Source organism: Pelophylax lessonae, assembly GCF_965119305.1.
Source record: "Pelophylax lessonae genome assembly, chromosome: 8".
NCBI classification, from domain to species: Eukaryota; Metazoa; Chordata; class Amphibia; order Anura; family Ranidae; genus Pelophylax; species Pelophylax lessonae.
The window spans coordinates 100,416,877-100,435,253 of record NC_138775.1 but is presented as its reverse complement, the minus strand read 5'-3'; the positions used below and the strand labels follow the sequence as shown (position 1 = coordinate 100,435,253).

At 42.7% G+C, this 18,377-nt stretch overlaps 1 protein-coding gene across 3 annotated transcripts in view; it reads right to left on the bottom strand.

Moving 5' to 3' along the window:
* The window catches only part of TRIOBP (TRIO and F-actin binding protein), a 103,026-nt gene that overhangs the window by 32,104 nt on the left and 52,545 nt on the right, over positions 1-18,377 (bottom strand). For all 3 annotated transcript variants that reach the window (XM_082265420.1, XM_082265421.1, XM_082265419.1), the window contains exons 5-6: positions 14,174-14,283; positions 6,540-6,963 (exon numbers count right to left, since the gene is read on the bottom strand). In XM_082265420.1, coding sequence (XP_082121546.1) covers positions 6,540-6,963; positions 14,174-14,283 — 534 coding nt within the window. The remainder of the gene's footprint in view (positions 1-6,539; positions 6,964-14,173; positions 14,284-18,377) is intronic.

Genomic DNA, 18,377 nt, shown 5'->3' with positions numbered 1-18,377 from the left:
CGCTGCACAACGAGAAGAGGTGACCGGACCCTGAGGAAGATTGTGGAGAAGGACCGATTCTAGACCTTGGGGGACCTGCGGAAGCAGTGGGCTGAGTCTGGAGTAGAAACATCTAGAGCCACCGTGTACAGGCGTGTGCAGGAAATGGGCTACAGGTGCCGCATTCCCCAGGTCAAGCCACTTTTGAACCAGAAACAGCGGCAGAAGCGCCTGACCTGGGCTACAGAGAAGCAGCACTGGACTGTTGCTCAGTGGTCCAAAGTACTTTTTTCGGATGAAAGCAAATTTTGCATGTCATTCGGAAATCAAGGTGCCAGAGTCTGGAGGAAGACTGGGGAAAGGGAAATGCCAAAATGCCTGAAGTCCAGTGTCAAGTACCCACAGTCAGTGATGGTCTGGGGTGCCATGTCAGCTGCTGGTGTTGGTCCACTGTGTTTTATCAAGGGCAGGGTCAATGCAGCTAGCTATTAGGAGATTTTGGAGCACTTCATGCTTCCATCTGCTGAAAAGCTTTATGGAGATGAAGATTTCATTTTTCAGCATGACCTGGCACCTGCTCACAGTGCCAAAACCACTGGTAAATGGTTTACTGACCATGGTATTACTGTGCTCAATTGGCCTGCCAACTCTCCTGACCTGAACCCCATAGAGAATCTGTGGGATGTTGTGAAGAGAAAGTTGAGAGACGCAAGACCCAACACTCTGGATGAGCTCAAGGCCGCTATCGAAGCATCCTGGGCCTCCATAACACCTCAGCAGTGCCACAGGCTGATTGCCTCCATGCCACGCCGCATTGAAGCAGTCATTTCTGCAAAAGGATTCCCGACCAAGTATTGAGTGCATAACTGAACATAATTATTTGAAGGTTGACTTTTTTTGTATTAAAAACACTTTTTTTTTTTTTTGGTCGGATGAAATATGCTAATTTTTTTAGATAGGAATTTTGTTTTTTCATGAGCTGTATGCCAACAATCATCAATATTAAAACAATAAAATGCTTGCACTACTTCAGTTGTGTGTAATGAATCTAAAATATATGAAAGTCCAATGTTTATCAGTACATTACAGAAAATAATGAGCTTTATCACAATATGCTAATTTTTTGAGAAGGACCTGTATATACATTGGTCGAGCAGGAAGTGGTTAAAGAGTAAGACGTGATTCTTCATCTCAATACACTGAGGAACTTGTATCTAAGGCCAAAACTTTTTTTAGTTTTAGATCAATCAGGGATAGAGCCACGGTCATTTTTTATTGCTATCCAAGTTTGTCTTGGTGAGGTCTTCTGTGAGCTGCAGCAAAAAAAAAATAAAAAATCCCCGATGGGGACACCTTTCATTGAGAAAAGCCTGTGCCTTGATTTCACTGCATGTAACAAGAACCTGATAAATTACAACTTATTCTCTTTCCCATCTTTTTCACTGCAGTTCACAGAAGACTCAGAACAATTAAAGTATTGCTAAAGGCAATTTTTTTTAGTCTTGGATAGAGTGGAGAGGGATTAGAACACCTGCCAGTTTTTATTGTGCTATGTGTCCCCATTAGGCAGATTCACCCTCTCTATTGGTCCTGTTTACCATTTGTCATTGAAAGTGAAAATAAGAGAAATTACCCAAATCTTGGGTTGTCCCCAGAAAAGCAATAGAGGGGAAATCTTCAAATCTTCCTGTTTGGCTATGGGACAAGAAGTGAAGGAAAATCTCCGCAATGAGACACAGATGGCGAAAAATCTGGCAATGGCAATAAGACAGGGGTTATAACCCTTCCTTGCTCTATCCAAAATAAAAAAAAGGATTGCCTATAGTTCTACTTTAACTGCTGCAGCACCAGAATTTCTGCAGCACGAAGATGACAGACTTGATGGGACAAAAAGTGTGTACCCTTTTAAATAACAGATTTTAAAGAGAGATCTGGGACATCTTCGATCAAAAAGTGACACAAACACCAATAGACTTCCCCTCACTCTGAAGAGAGGACTTCTGGGAAGGCTTGGTGCGCCAGGGCTTGTGTCAAAGGTAGTACCTTGGTTTAGAGGTTTACAGCTGCATAGGACAAAATCTCTCTCTTTCTTTTTTTGAGTAGAGGAAGAAGCAGTAGGAGTAGGGGGACTTAGACTTTTCCCTAAGAGGTAGGTATACCTTTCTTCAAGTTATTTCCTTGATGGACTTTTTCAAGGGATTCCCCAAAGAGGTGCTCACCATCAAATTGCATGTGTAGAAGACGTTTCTCATAAGTATCCCGCGCATATGCACAGAGATAAGAGAAACTCCCGAAAATTGGTGAACTACATTCTCAAGGGCATCAACACAAATCAATGGGGCTGAAGGCATTAGCTGTATTTGTTCTAAGATAAAAGAACAGTATAGGTTTATTACAAATGGAAGCACAGAATATAGTAACTCACATAAGGTAAAGTATCACAGGCTTGTAGTTGCTCCGGTGGTCGGTGGAAGTAATCTGTAGAGTCCTTCCACGGACCACCGGAGCAACTACAAGCCTGTGATACTTTACCTTATGTGAGTTACTATATTCTGTGCTTCCATTTGTAATAAACCTTTACTGCACTTAGAGGCGCTCCGTTTGTCCTTTTATCTGCTCTCATCCACAGAATTGACTTCCCTGTGTCTCGGAGCCAGTCCTTATTGCAGTTTTCATGCATCTACCCTAACAGCACATTAACTTAATTTGGGACTCTATGCTCCATATTATGGACTAAAATATCTTTTACTGTTTTACGTATATGTTTAATTCCCATGTTTCATCTTCATGATTTGTATCAGCTTTTTACTATCCTTTCATTAGCGGATTATATACTGATATTGATCCCACTAGATCCCTGGATAGAGTTGTCTCTGAGCGCGTGCTTTCTCCTCTCAGTATTTGTTCTAAGAGGGAAGGGTCTTCAAAGACACTTTCCTGGTCTCTGTTCATGTATCTCAACCAGTAAGCGATATTCTAGCAAACAGAAATGGCAGCAAATTGTTGGCTTTTTAGCCAGTCCACACAATCTGGAAGTGTATTGGAAAAGTCTTTATATACATAGCCAACTTTTTAGTATCCCATATGGGTCTGTTTTGGCTGTTTAAAATCAGGTGCTGTTAAGCAAGCCAAATGCACACAGCATCAAATAGTGTGTACCTATAATCTGCAGGGGGGGAAAAAAAAAAAATCAATGTTCCCAATAGTTTTCTCCATATTTTCAAGTCAGGATCAGTTCACACTAGAACGTGGTGCAGGAAGCCTGCGTTCTGTGCACATTTCATGCACCGCATTCAAAATGCACTGCAGATGCAATCTCCATCATGTGTCAATAATAAGTTGCTGACACCGAACCTAGGTTGCAAACAGTGTTTTGTCCTGGCAGGTGGAAACAAGTCCTCTAGGAAGTGTGACACAGTTACCTCAACTTTTTGAGACCAAGTCCAAATAGGAGGGAAAACAGTTTTAAAATGTGTCTGTGCTGTTCAAAACAAAATAGCAGGCATTGCACAGTTAACTGTAGTTAACTTCACATGTTGCACATCATGACAGTGTGCAATTGTGCGCCTAACATAGGATTCATTGTCCGAAGCAAAAATTACAGGCTGGTCCTACACAATGGGGTCAGGGGAAGGTCCCCGAGGTATACTCAGAGGGTAACTGACATGGAAACTGCTAGGTAGCACAAGGTAATAAGCAGTCAGATGTTGATATGAGTTACAGAAGAACATTTTTTTTTAAAAGATTAAAAAAAAAAAAACGTCTCTCGAGAAGAACATGTTCATCACCTAAGGTCACTATCAAGAAAAATGGAGCCTTTACAGAGTTGGCAAGGTTACAGTACATGTGCACGCTCTAGGGGTAGCCTTAGCAAAAGTTTAGGCTCACAAGTGGTTGTAGTTTGTAGTGTCATAGTGGATCGACTTCCATACGCCCATATATTAATTCAGGTTGTTTGTCCCTATTTGCTCTCCCTTTGCTTTGCTCGGGTTAGATTGGCTTACATTTGGGATTGTTAAACAAAGTGAAATTAGACTAAGTGGAGAGTTTATTTTTTATTTTTTTAAAGAAGAGGCGTTTTCTAACCTGTAGGTAACATCTTACATTTCCTGTAAGTATTATTATAGCTGGGATAATGAGTGCTAGTAAGGTTGAAGGTTTGGTTCAGTGCACAATGTGCCACATGTATACAATAATGGAGCTGGAGCAGATGTGAGCAGGTTGCCATTCTGGAAGCTCACAGAGAACTGGAGGAGCAAAATCACTACACTGAGTGAAAGGGACAACATCAAAAAGGTTGCCCACTGAGCAAGTGGTTAATGGGGTTGATGTGGAGGGTGGAGGGGTAAGTCAAGATGTTCAGGTAGGAAGATGGGTTAGTGAAGTTAGAGTAAGTGGTAGGGGCTCACAGAAAATGAAGGCCAGTCCTGTGTTTGAGCACCCAAAAAAAATTGCCATGTGCCATACTGACACATTATGGCATAAATCTTGCAGGGGACACTTTTTTTTGGTGGTTTACTACCTCTTGAACTTACTGCATTGAGCATCATGTGAAATGCTAACTTACTGGAACAACATCTTCACTAGAATTTGCTGATTGCACATTGTTGGACACATATGTAAAATGCGCCTGGGACTCAGAATACAATATTTGGATTTTTTTTAAAGCACATTTATAACTACAGATATTGACATTTATTATACAGCACTTAGTCACAAGGTTATCTAATTTTTATATCGCATGCATTTTGGTACACACGTTCAGTACTGATTTTGTTTATATATATATATATATATATATATATATATATATATATATATATATATATATATATAGTGTCTTGTTTATTTATTCACTACTTAATTTATTCCCCACTTTATTACCAATTATTTGTATGCATATGACATTATACGGTTTGCACAGGTTTGATAATTGTAATATGTATACACATTTATTATGAGAATTAGCACAGTCCTCATAACTGGCTCAGTATATTGTTCTAAAAAAAGCTGGATGCATTCCTAAAAGCAGAAAATTTAACTGGATACTAACATAAGGGGTAGTTGATCCAAGGAATATTCAATTGCCTCCTGAGGGATCAGGAGGGAATTCTTTCTTCCCGCTATAGCAAATTGCATCATGCTTTATAGGGGGTTTTTTTTTTTGCCTTCATCTGGATCAACTGTGGGTATTGTGAATATGGAGGTTTTCGATTTGTTTTGTTTTTTCTCTATTGGTTGAACTACATAGTCTTCTTTTAACCCAATTATGTAACTATTCACAAAAGGAACACGACTCTTTTTCTGGGGTCACACAGGGAGATTTACTAAAACTGGTGCCCTCAGAATCTGGGGCAGCTGTGCATAGTAACCAATCAGCTTCCAGGTTTTATTGTCAAAGCTTAATTGAACAAGATGAAGTTAGAAGCGGGCTGGCTACCATACAGCTGCATCAGATTCTGTGCACTAGTTTTAGTAAAGCTCCCCACAGTTTCCAATCCATGCCTTGGCATGTCTTTGTGTGGCATCACAAATGTGAGAGTGCTAATGTGATAAACGCTGCACGGTGAGCTGTCTGTTAACTGCTCTGCCTGTTTAATTCTATTTCAGTTCCAATTACGGTTTAGCGCTAAGCTGCAGAGAACTAGACAAACACCCAGGGATTGTGGGATGTGAAGTTTTTTTCACAGGAAATGTTAGTTTTCACACCACAAACAGGGGTCATGCATTAACCAGCGCAGTGCCATGTCACCTGCCTTGTGTTTGAACGCAAACTGAAACTTCTGACACATGAATGTTGAGATCTGCTATACAATAGGCTGTGTGTCCAGGCCAGCAACTGACACCATGATCGTAAGAAAACTTTACAATGTCTTTATTGTTTTTTCATTTTGGATAGAGTAAGGATGTGTTCTAACCCTGCCAGCTTTTTGGCCATCTATGTCCCATTGGTAAAATATCCTTTCACTTCCTATCCCATAGCCAAAACAACAAGTGGGAGGAATTCCTTTAAAAGTAAGGGAAATTTGTGGTAGTCACCCAGTCATTAGAGCTAGTGTTCCCATTGGATGATTTCCCCTCACAATTTGGGATTTTTTTAAGACCCCTTTCACATGGGACGGACTCTGCCTGCTTAGTGGAGACTCGGTCCGCTGTTCCCCACTAATCAGACGGATGGCTTGTCCCTGTCCGCTCCACTGATGCAAAGCAGGACACAGACATGGCCCACTGTCCTCTATGACACCCGCTGCTCCACAGAGAGAAATGGATGGTCCAATCGGGTCCTCCTAAAAAACTAACCGGCAGACCCCATCGGTCTGTCCGTGTGAAAGGGGCCTTACTTTAAAATCCACTGAAAATGGTCACTGAGACAAAAAGAGTGGGTAATGTTCTTTAGCAGGGACGCAAACAGCAAGAGAAAAACACAATATACAACTTTCTACAATGCCCATAGATACAGAGGTGAATAGAATGTTTTAAAGTACTTTTACTTATCAGAATATGTAAATACTTTGGTGTACATAGTTTACTTTAAGAATAATCACATTAAAACAATTTACCTGTTTTTCAAGTGCTGATGTGTTCTCCCCTATAGCTTTGCTTTTGTTTCCTGCAAGCAAACAAGTAAGTGAAGTCTGTTTAGTCTCCCGCAACGGCAACCGCTCCAGCTCTTTCCATTTAGCTTCAATGTCTTCATTGAGCCGCTGCTTCTGCTCTTCAGTCAGTGCAGCAGCGGGAGCTCGACGAGTGTTCAGTGTGTCACCTCCTGGAGTAGCTTCAAACCAGCGTTTCCTCTCCTCCAATCTTTGATCCCGCTCTTCCCCAGGGGAGAGTGGTGATAGCTCTACATAGTCAAATGAACCCTGTCGTGATCCTACCAACTCTATTTTCCTTTGCCTAACTTCTGAACTCAGACGCAGCTCATCTGGCCTTGGTGTAGCACGAGGAGCCACAAATGTATTTTCTTTATTACTTTCAGACAGTCTAAAATGTAAAGATAAAAGAAACATTTTATGTTCATTGCAAGTCCTCTACTGCACAGAGACTACCAGTACATTTCAATGCCGAAATTTACATTTAAAAAGTACAAACAAGTGTATTTTGCATTTAATAAACCTCTAATAACACCACGCTGTAAAAAATGATTCTAAATCATAGAACTCAAACAATAATAGTGATAAATATGTTTTAACAAATAATCTAACAGTGAAAACAATCCTGCTGCCTCCTTTATAAGAAATATGTATATCTCTTCCATGAATTCCAAAATGGTTATAACCATTTGGTGAGTGAGACTCACACAGGGTGAGCATTTGAGATGATTGCTTGCAAAGTGAGATAATCACATCATCTTTCCTGCACAATTGGAATATGGCTATTTGCAGTTATATTACAGTATGTGTGGAACTTCTGCACTGACTTTTTAATGAATTTTTACACTTCATGCTTTGAATTTCTAGCATTGTTCTAGCACCTTCTTGATTCTATTAACATTGATTTGATTTCATGGGAGAGATGTATTTTGCATTTCCATAGACTAATGCCTCGTACACACGCAACGATTATCGGCCGACCGATCGGCCGTCTTTTGTCCAGAGTTTATGTTTTGTTGGTTGGAATGTGCCTAGACTGCACACAAATTTTTTCGGCCAACAAAAATCTACTTCAGAAGTGATGTCATATGCCGGCTTACTTTGTGTGTTTTTTCTTCTCTGAGCATGCCCAGTCTTGCTCATCAGATTTTTGTCTGCCGAAATCTGTACTGACTGACGAAAAATCGTCCGTTGTGTTGTCGGCCAACAAAAATTTTATAGCCTGCACACCAGATTTTATTAGGCCGAAAAGTCGGAGTCGGTTGTCGAAAGCATCATACTAACAAGCCGAAAATCGGCCGATCGGACGTTGGCTGAAAATTCACGGCCAACTATCGTCGCGTGAGTACGAGGCATTAGGGTACAATGTGCACATGCTAAGGGTCCTTTCACACGGGCGGTCCGATCAGATCCACCGGTCAGGTTTTTAGGCGGATCTGATCGGATGCCCCATGCATCATTATGGAGCAGCGGATGTCAGCGGAGACATGTCCGCTGACAACCGCTGCCATCTGCATCCGATCCGGTCCGTGAAATCCGGAAGGATGGAAACCCTATTTTCCATCCGTCCAGCGGATCGGATGAGAAAGGACAGGCGGTCCGCTCTCATCTGATTCCCCATAGAGAGCAGCGGGGCTCTGACACCTCCCTCTCCGCACACAGAGCAGAGACGGAGCTGTCATCTGCCGGCTCAGCAGGGATCGGCGGATCGGTCCCCGCTGAGCAGAGCACGGTCCGCGACGGAATGCGGACCATGTGAAAGGACCCTAAAAGAGTTTTTGATCCTGGCACTTATCTTAGCTAAAATGTTCTAGATGTCAGTATCCATATCTTGTGAATGGCCATAAATCTAAACAGTGAGAATGCTGAACCACCCTATCTACTGTATAACCTCCACTGCAGCCTCATTCACATATTACAGCATGAGAGAAAGGCTGCAAAGCACCGCTTAGATCTCCTCCAGAAACAGCTAAATCTACTTAAAACAATTATATTAACATTACATTAAAGAAATGTATATTATAACTGCACTACCCTCAGTACAGTATTATTAAGGTAATATACGCCCATTTATTGGCCTTTAATATATTTTCCATTAAACGGTTTCCTAATGTATGTTTCTGCTTCCTTGTAATGTCCTTCATAAGCTCCTGCCCCTCTCCTTTTCCCCCTCACTTCCTGTTTGGCTATGCACACTGCACAGTCCATAGTACAGAGCTGTCCGTTTATGAAACCAAGATGAGCTGCAATCCTGATGATGGCAGCTCATCTCAGATCATTATTGGTTTATGAAACAGAGATGATCTGGGGAGAACATGTTCTCCCCGGATCATCTCCACACACAGAGAATCTGTCATTGACTGGCACAGAAACGGCCAGTTTATAAAGCTGCAATCTCCGCACTTCACTAACAACCTGTGCAAGAACTGGGGAGAGAAGACAGAATCCTGAGGGGGAAGAAGGAAGATTATAGACTTCCTTCTTCCTCGACCAGAGATAGATAGATAGATAGATAGATAGATAGATAGATAGATAGATAGATAGATAGATGTATTTAGATTTATGTAGGGGGACTGATTATCTTATTGACATGAGGTGGGGGTCTTCTCTGAGATTGTCTATGTACTCAGCAGCAGATGGTAATTTACCGCTGCCTAATAAACAGGCACCAGAGTGTTTCAGTGATTTTCTGGTACTGTAATCTCGCTATGTCTCATGAGATTACAGACAGCCCACTCACTTTTATACTGAAATTGGCCGTTTTCAGTGGAAAATCTTCTCCATTCTCCCTCTGTGAACTGAAGTTCTCCGCTTCATAAACAGGGTGCCAGAGGAGATGATTTTCCTCTGAGAACTGCCGAGAAGTGAACCGAGAGAAAACTTCTCAGTTTCATAAACGTACATCATAGTCCCAAATCCATCTTCAGTGTGAGCAAGAGAGTGTGGTAACGTTCAGACATACAATGGGACCAGGGTAAATAAAGTCAGCCATCCTTTAACAGGAAATCAGATCACAGCATCAAAAAAAATTTGGAAGAGAATGAGGGCAACAGAAAGTAGTGCCTGGCCCACTTGCTCATCCATGTCTTTATGGACCTTGTTCGTGCACTGATTGCGCAGTTATATTGGAACAGGACAGGCAATAACCAAACTGTTTCGGCAAAGTTGGGAGCATGAAATTGTCCAAAATGTCTTTGTATGCTGATGCCTTAAGAGTTCCCTTCACTGGAACTATGGGGCCAAACCCATTTCCTAAAAAAAAAAAAAAAAAAAAAAAAAAAACACAACCCCACCATAATTCCCCCTCCACCAAATGATCCAGTGCACTAAGCAAGGTCCATAAAGACATGGATGAGTGAGTTTGGGGTGGCGGAACTTGACTGGCCTGCAGAGTCCTGACCTAAACCCCAAGTAACTAAGTCTCCATTGACGAAAAACTATGCGCAAGCCTGAGACGCCTGCAAAGCGCTCAAAAAAGCCTGTAAAAAAGACGCTCATTTGGGAAAAGCCTGTAAAATGACCTCAGTTCAACCATGAGTGTAGCCTCATTGTTACAGACCTAGAACAAGCAAATAAAGTCAGATTTATTTGAAAGGTCAGCAGTAGCAACCTTCCTAGTCCCTCTATACTAGTTTGTTTGCAATGATATGTGCATGACTAATGCTGGGCTTTTATGATGCAATGTTTACAGTTTATATTCTTGACCCAATCATCTGCTCTGCTGCACCTACAACTTCCTATCTGCTAAAAAAATTCTTAGCAAAAGACATCTTTCAAGACTAAATGCAACCGAAAATAAATAAAATAATAAAAAAAAAAGTGATATATGTAAAGTGATGTGGATGCAGGAATCTTCCCCCAGTCAAAATGCATTGGATCAGTGCTGCATCCTACCTAAAACACATGATGTTGACACGGATACTAATAAAAAAAAAAAAAAAATACGTCACGCGCCACTCCAGCAGCATCATGTGATCGCAGGTGAGCCTGAGGGGTCTGCACTGGGAGGGGGGCTTACTAAGTGGTCTGTACTAGGTGGTAGGGCTTACTGAGGGGTCTGTACTAGGTGGGAGGGCTTACTGAGGGGTCTGTACTGGGAGGGGGCTTACTGAGGGGTCTGTACTAGGTGGGAGGGCTTACTGAGGGGTCTGTACTGGGAGGGGGGAATTACTGAGGGGTCTGTACTGGGAGGGGGGGCTTACTTAGGGGTCTGTACTAGGTGGGAGGGCTTACTGAGGGGTCTGTACTGGGAGGGGGCCTACTGAGGGGTCTGTACTAGGTGGGGGGGCTTACTGAGGGTCTGTACTGGGAGGGGGCCTACTGAGGGGTCTGTACTAGGTGGGAGGGCTTACTGAGGGGTCTGTACTGGGAGGGGGCTTACTGAGGGGTCTGTACTTTTTGTTATTCAAAGGATTAAATTAGCTAATCAAAAAAAGAACACTCAATTAACCACTTTAGCCCCGCTCACATTGCTGCTACTGCGGCAATGTGGCTCGTTATCCCCTTGTGGGCGGCGTGCGCGCGCCGCCGGTGGCTTGCTCCCGCTGTTTTCAGTCGGGGAATCGAGTGTGGAGATCCGCCCGCTTGTGTAAACAAAGCGGGCGGATCTCCTAAGTGACCGGCATGGTCAGATTGCAGGGTTCAGCATAGCTGAACCTGCGATCTGTCCCTGTGTCACTCAGTCACCTCCCCCCACACGTCAGTAAGCACCAGGCAGACATTAACCCCTCCCTCTCCAATAAAATTAACCCCTTCCCTGCCAGTGTCATTTTTACAGTAACAGTGCATATTTATAGCACTGATTACTGTAGTAATGTCACTGGTACCCGCAAAAGTGTAAAAATGTCAGTCAAGAGTCTGATCTGTCTGCCGCAATGTCGCAGTCCCGCAAAAAAAAAAAAAAAAAAAATTCGCAGATCGCCGCCATTACTCGTTAAAAAAAAGAAAACACCAAAAATGACAGAAATCTTTCCCTTAGTTAGTAAACGCAATAACTTTTGCGCAAACCAATCAAAATATGCTTATTGCGATTTTTTGTACCAAAAATATGTAGTAGAAAACAAATTGGCCAAAAATGATAATAAATTTTGATTTTTTACATTTTTTGGGGGGAATTTTATATAAAAAATGTGAAAAATATTGTTATTTTTTCAAAATTTTCGCTCTTTTTTTGTTTATAGCGCAAAAAGTAAAAAAATCGCACAGGTGATCAAATACCACCAAAAGAAAGCTCTGTTTGTGGGGGAAAAAAAAAATGTAAATTTCGTTTGGGTGCGGCGTTGCATGACCACGCAATTGTCAGTTAAAATCGCAAAAAGTGGCCTGGACGTAAGACAGCAAAATCCTCCGGTGGTAAAGTGGTTAAGCAAAAAAAATAAAATAAAAATAATTGTTAGATTAGTCGACAGACAAAATAATCGTTAGTTGCAGCCCTAATATATATATATAGACACACATATATACATACATACATACATACATACACACACACACACACACAATCACACATATGTGATCATTTTAAACCAACTAAATACATTACAGGTGCATCAAAACCAAAAAAGTGTGCAAAGTCCTGGCTCACCACACCCATTACAATCTGACTGCCTAATTGTTGTACAATCTCCTTTAGATTTACCCAAAAAAAAAAAAAAAAACGAATATCAATTTCTATATAAACTGTGCATTTAGCCAGGCTCTTGTACTACAACTTTCTCTGCAAGATACTTCTGGTTTCTCTACAAAGGCACGGACCTCTTCTAGGTCAGAGCAGGGGCTTTCCATTCAGCAAAGCTTGTGCTCCCGACTGATTAGAGAGCCATAGCTCTGACTCAGCAGGGGGTGTGTCGGACCTTTCCGGACAGACCACAAAAAGTCAGGCTCATTCTCTGCAGTATGCTGTTAAAAGAAGGGCTTTTCCAGTTAAGGCTGTGTCTGCTTCCTAAAGAAAACCAACTGTAAGACTTTCCACACCTTTTGAACCTAGAAAGCATTTAAAGTTATTGTAAAGCTTTAAATATTTTTTTTCGTTGAAATAGGCATTTCATACTTACCTACTCTGTGCAATGTTTTTGCACAGAGCAGCACCAATCCACATCTTCTGCGGTCCCCCCGCAGATGCTCCTGGCCCTTACCCCTTGACAACTGCCCCCCCTAGGAGGTCGCTTTCTAGAGGTGCTGTCACGCTCGCTCAATACTGAGCCAGGCTGCTTGCATCTATTCATACACACAGCGGAGCGAAACCTCGCACCCCGCTTACAGGTTTTGACTGACAGCAGTAGGAGCCAATAGCTCTCGCTGCCTGCTACATAGTAACATAGTTAGTCAGGTTGAAAAAAGACACAAGTCCATCTGGTTCAACCAAAAAAAAAACAGTATTGAAAAACCCATCCATACAATCCCATATGCACAATCCTATACCCACAGTTGATCCAGAGGAAGGCGAAAAAAAACCCAGCAAAGCATAATCCAATTTGCTACAGCAGGGGAAAAAACTTCCTTCCTGATTCCTCGAGAGGCAATCGGATATTACCTGGATCAACTTTACCTAACAAAATTTTAGAACCCACATTAAGTACACCCAGGAAAGAATCCAGGCCTTTTTTTAAGCAATCTAGTGAGTTAGCCAGAACCACGTATTTGGAGACAAAATCTGTTCTCCTCTAGACGTAAAGAGTGCCCCCTTGTCCTCTGTGTTGACCTTAAAGTGACCAACTCAACACCAAGTTCACTATATGGACCCCTTATGTATTTATACATGTTAATCATATCCCCCCTCAATCTCCTCTTCTCAAGAGAGAATAAATTCAGTTCCTCTAATCTTTTCTCATAGCTGAGCTCCTCCATGCCTCTTATCAGTTTGGTTGCCCTTCTTTGCACTTTCTCCAGTTCCCCGATATCTTTTTTAAGAACTGGTGCCCAAAACTGAACTGCATATCTACAAACCTGTAAGAAAAGGGAGAGAGGGAGAAGGGCTGCTGCAGACAGTGCTGTGTCAAGATTGGGGGCAGGGGAGTATTTTTTTGGGGGGGGGGGGGTGTGCTACCATTAATATTTTTTTTACCTTAATAGGGAGATTGCATTAAAGTGGCTGTAAACCCTTACATACTGTGAAAGGACTAGGTGATACGCAGAGATCAAATAAATCCTCCTACAAAAGTTGTATCTGTCTATTTGCAGCCCTCTCTTATTTACATCCATTCAAAGTACAGCATTTAAAAGCTTGCCTGAGAGTTTAGAAAAAGGGGATGGAGAGCTGAAGTTACACCCCCCCCCCCCCACCCCACCCCCCATCTTCACACAGCTCACAGGAACAGAGCTGAGGCTGTCAATCTGCTGGACATCCCTCCAGTGCCACCATTTTTCTCCTGGGGTCAGGAAAAATTGTCAGAAGTGATTCATTCTGATAGCAGAGGAACAAAGCAGCAGACTGAGATTACAATTTTAATTGAGACAAATACACACTAGAAATTATATGCTTTGTTCAGATGTCATGTCTGAGGTTTATAACCACTTTAAGGTTAAGAAAATTTTTTTTTACCTTTATAACCACTTCATTTAAAATTCAAAGTTATTTGGGCTCTAAAATGCTTACAACTTACTTTGTCACATCAGGTATGCTAACTGGGTGCACATTTTTTCTTAGAGCCTCAATCCAATTCCTGCGTATGCCAGAAGTCATAGCGGAAAGTGTGAACACACCTTCATTTGTCTGAAAGGAACAGGCAAAAAGAAAAAAAATTATGAAGATCTCACAAAGTCACCACACCTTTAAAACATATTATAAACAAATAACCTGATTTCTTTTTTTTTTTTTTTTTTACTTACCTGTAAAATTCAATTCTTAGAGTTTAAAGTGTTGCTAAGCCCAGGACCCTGTATTCACTATATCTGGTCTCACACAGTACACAGAACATGCAAATATTTTGGTAAATATAAACTGCTACATACTTTTTCTCATCAGCGGTTAGAGCAGTCTTGTGACTTTTCAGTGTCCTGCCAAGCACTGGTTAAAGCTTGTAGGAGTTTTCTCAATGTCCTATGAGACTGAAAGACCCCTGGCCCTCTGTCTGGACAGTGCTGATTGGCCCTGTGTTGATCACATGCACTCTCCCAAGAAAAAGAAAAAAAACTTCTCTAGCAATACACACCAAACTGAGCATGTGCAGCCGACTCCATAGACTCTTGTTTGATCAGAAAATTATCAGGGGACAGTGGAATGAGGCTCATCCTCCATCTTTAAATTTTCACACACTGACACAATTAGTGCATCCACCAGCGCCTTTTTATGCGCGGCTAGAGGAGCAGAGGAATCATCCTCACGATCTGAGCACACAGGGTGCGTGGACGCAGACCCAGAAGGGTAACTCACATCAGTGGAGGCCGAATCAGATTCAGGATCTGAGGTGACAGGTGAGGCTGGTGAGGGCGGTGGGACACTTTTTGCTAGCCTGTTTGCCCAGGACCAAATCCACTGTGGACACTAAGGACTCCAGGACTGCCGTCAGTGCTTGTTGGGAGCCGGTGGGCCCCGCAGCCTCTGAGAGGGGAAATGTGCTTCAGCGACTTCATTAATGAACAGGGGGACCCACAAAGTGTTTAACACTTCTATGGCTGGTGGCACTACAAGGCCCAGCACAGATGCACTATTACTGCTATAGCAGAGAGAGGGAGGGAGAGAGAACCCCACAAAAGCTCACCACCACCGATCAGGCACTCACAGCACCAAACGAACTGCACACCATGCGACGATCAGGAAGAGAAAGATCCAGGAGTCAGCACTAGGGGATGAGGAGGGGCTCCCACTGCCGAATCACCACCCATACAGCTCCAAAAACATGGACGCCACTATTTCCAATGAGGAAACCACAAGAAAAGGCTGCCGAGGCTACACAAACATGGCCGCTGGGTCATAGCACAAAAAGGCTACAAAAAAATGGCGGCGACACATTGCTCCTGGGGTGACCCCAGGAGCACTGAACACGATCCAAGCAGGAAGGGGGGCCCTGGCAGGAGCCCCCACCAGGCACAGCTCCCTCCTAAAAATTGATCGTCCGGTCGCCGGCAGCGCACCCCCCCCCATCACAGCTTGACACACCAGACTAACCTAAAAAGGTATAGCCACGCCATGGGTGGGGAGGGGGGGGGGGGGGTAACAAGTCTGCAGAGGACCACCAAAAAATCTGGGGGGGGGGGGTGAGGAGAGAATGGGAGGGAGCGGAGACCGGGGATCTGACCATCCCAGGGAGGGGGTCCACGTCCACCCCAAAACCCTCCAGGGGTAGCGGGGGACAGCTACTTCCCATACCAGGAAAAGGGTGGGCACTGCTTCTGACAGACCACCGCTCTATCAAAATGTGGGTGGCTATTGGCCAGGAGGAATGCTTTGACTCTGGCCAAGGCTAGGTCGTATTCGCCCCTCTGGGCCGACCTAGCATGGAGCTGAGGCCTGCGTGTGCTCGCTGGCCAGACTGGGGGGGACCCTCTGGATCTAAATTATCCAGTCCGCTGCCCAGTCCGGCAGTTGACTGTAGCTTCTCACAGGAAACAAAAACAACAAAAGATAGAAAAAAAAATCCATGTAAAAAAGGAAAAAAATTGCCAGGACCAGAGATCCCAGCAAGGATCAAGGCAGTATACCCCAGGGACTGCCCCATAGGCGTAGTCAATTTTCTTTTTCCTGCCTAGTGTCCTACTCCTGTAAGAGGAAGCATAACCTAACAGTGAAGATAAGGAGCTGTGTCCGTCAATGAATGAAAGAGAAAGGAAGACAACACAATGTCATGATACAAATGAAAATCTGAGACCGCCTTAGACAGGAAGGAATGTGGTCTAAAAACAACCTGGTCATTGTGAAGAACAAGAAAAGGTCCCTAACAGGACAAAGTCTCAAGTTCATTTGCGTGATAAGAAGGGGAACTATCACAAATAGGTTTGAACGTTGGCTTCTGAAGGCCCAACAATACTGTGTTGGGGTTCCATGAAGTTAGTAGAAAGCTACTGGTGGAACAGCGTGAGCCATTCTTTATACAAAGGCTCTGACCAAGGAGTAAGAAACCTGACCTTTTATATAGTCTTCAGGACATAACTAGTCCTGATTAAAGGAAGGATAAAACCTCTGCTATTCCTGGAATGAAGCTTTTTTTCTTTTTTTTACACCAAGTATGCATGCTTTCCACATGCAGTGGTAAACCCTACAAGAAGAGGGCTTCCTGGCCTTCAGAAAGGTGGGAACTACAAAGTCAACGACAACCCTGCCCCTTAGAACTAGGGCTTCAACTGAAAAAGCATCAAAGCCAGCGACCGTGAAGCAGGATGGAACACAATATTGTTATGCAACATTATTATTATTGATTTTTCTCAGCCATCTTCTCTGAGCTTCCCTATGTAATGGAGGGAAGGAGGGGTTTGTAGTCCAAAAATCAGGAAAACAGCCATTCTAGGTTAAAGGATAAGTCCAGGCAAAAACTAACACTAAACCTGCTCTGTGCCACATTCTAAACCTAATCTATTTAACCCTGTAAAGCAAAAATCACTTACCTATTCTGCATCAAAACCAGTCCGACGCTGCCAGCGTCAGCTTCAGCGTGGAGGTGGGTGCAGGAGAGGCAATCGACAACGGAAGCCCCATAGTAAGTCTTTGGGTGACATCACTTGCCATTAACTTCACAGTCATTGTTGGGACTCCTCCTGCACAGAGCTTCTGTCGCTGGAGACTGGACTTGATAGAGTGCAGAAAAGGTAAGTACAGCGATTTTTGCTTTACAGGGTTAGATAGATTAGGTTTAGAATGTGACACAGAGCAGGTTTAGCGTTCGTTATGTTTGGCCTGGACTTATCCTTTAATGCTGCTGCTACCTTCTTAGATACAGTGAGTAAGCATCTTCATCCTAGGGCAGGAAGTATGTTATTTACGTAACTGCCCGGTGTAAAAGGAAAGTCTGAAAAAAGAAAAATGAATTAAGCCATCATACTTGGGGACTGATAAGTTGCAACCCATTACATTTTTGGGTTTAGATATGCTTTATAATAAAAACTTTCTGTACCGGCAAAAATGCCCTTAGCCTAAAAAATAACATTACAAAATCAAGTTCAATCTGGTTCTTGGTGGCCGCCTACAGTGCATGTTTTCCCAGACTTTCAGGTAAAACACATTTTATCTATTACTAAATTATTATTCAAGGGTACTTTCTTAAACGGATTCTATCATCTAGCACTGTTAGAAGTCTATCACTATTGCAATTCAGCACCACGAGGTCAGTCTTACAATTTTAGAATTATAAGCTAACCTGCTTGAATTTAGTAAAGATGAGTTGCAAAGACCCTGCAGTCTTAACCCTGAAGCTCTCAATGAAAATAGGTTTTCACAGTTCACCCACCCAAAAGAAAGTACTGATTATAAATGGATATCTACTGTACCTAAAATACAAGCAGACATACAAATTTTCAAAACTACTAGTCCTTCAAAATCTTCCCAGAACAAAAAAAAGTGTTCAAACCTAAACGTTACTAGACGACACAAAGTACCCATTGTCATTTCCTTTAAGAGGATTGCTAGAAATCAGTGATTTATTTGATACTGTGACAGACTCACCCAGGACAGACTTTTGGAGAGGACTAGGAGAAAGCCTCTTACCCATTGACTATGAGCCTGACTTAAGGGAACACTACTCTTAGGGAGGTGGGTGCCTGGGGGACCCTTGGAGGTGCAATATAAAAGAATAGAGAAAATTATTTAGCAGAATTGGTCTATATTGAAGCAAGACAGAATTTTGGGCCCTGTTACCTTCACGGCCCCAATTTATT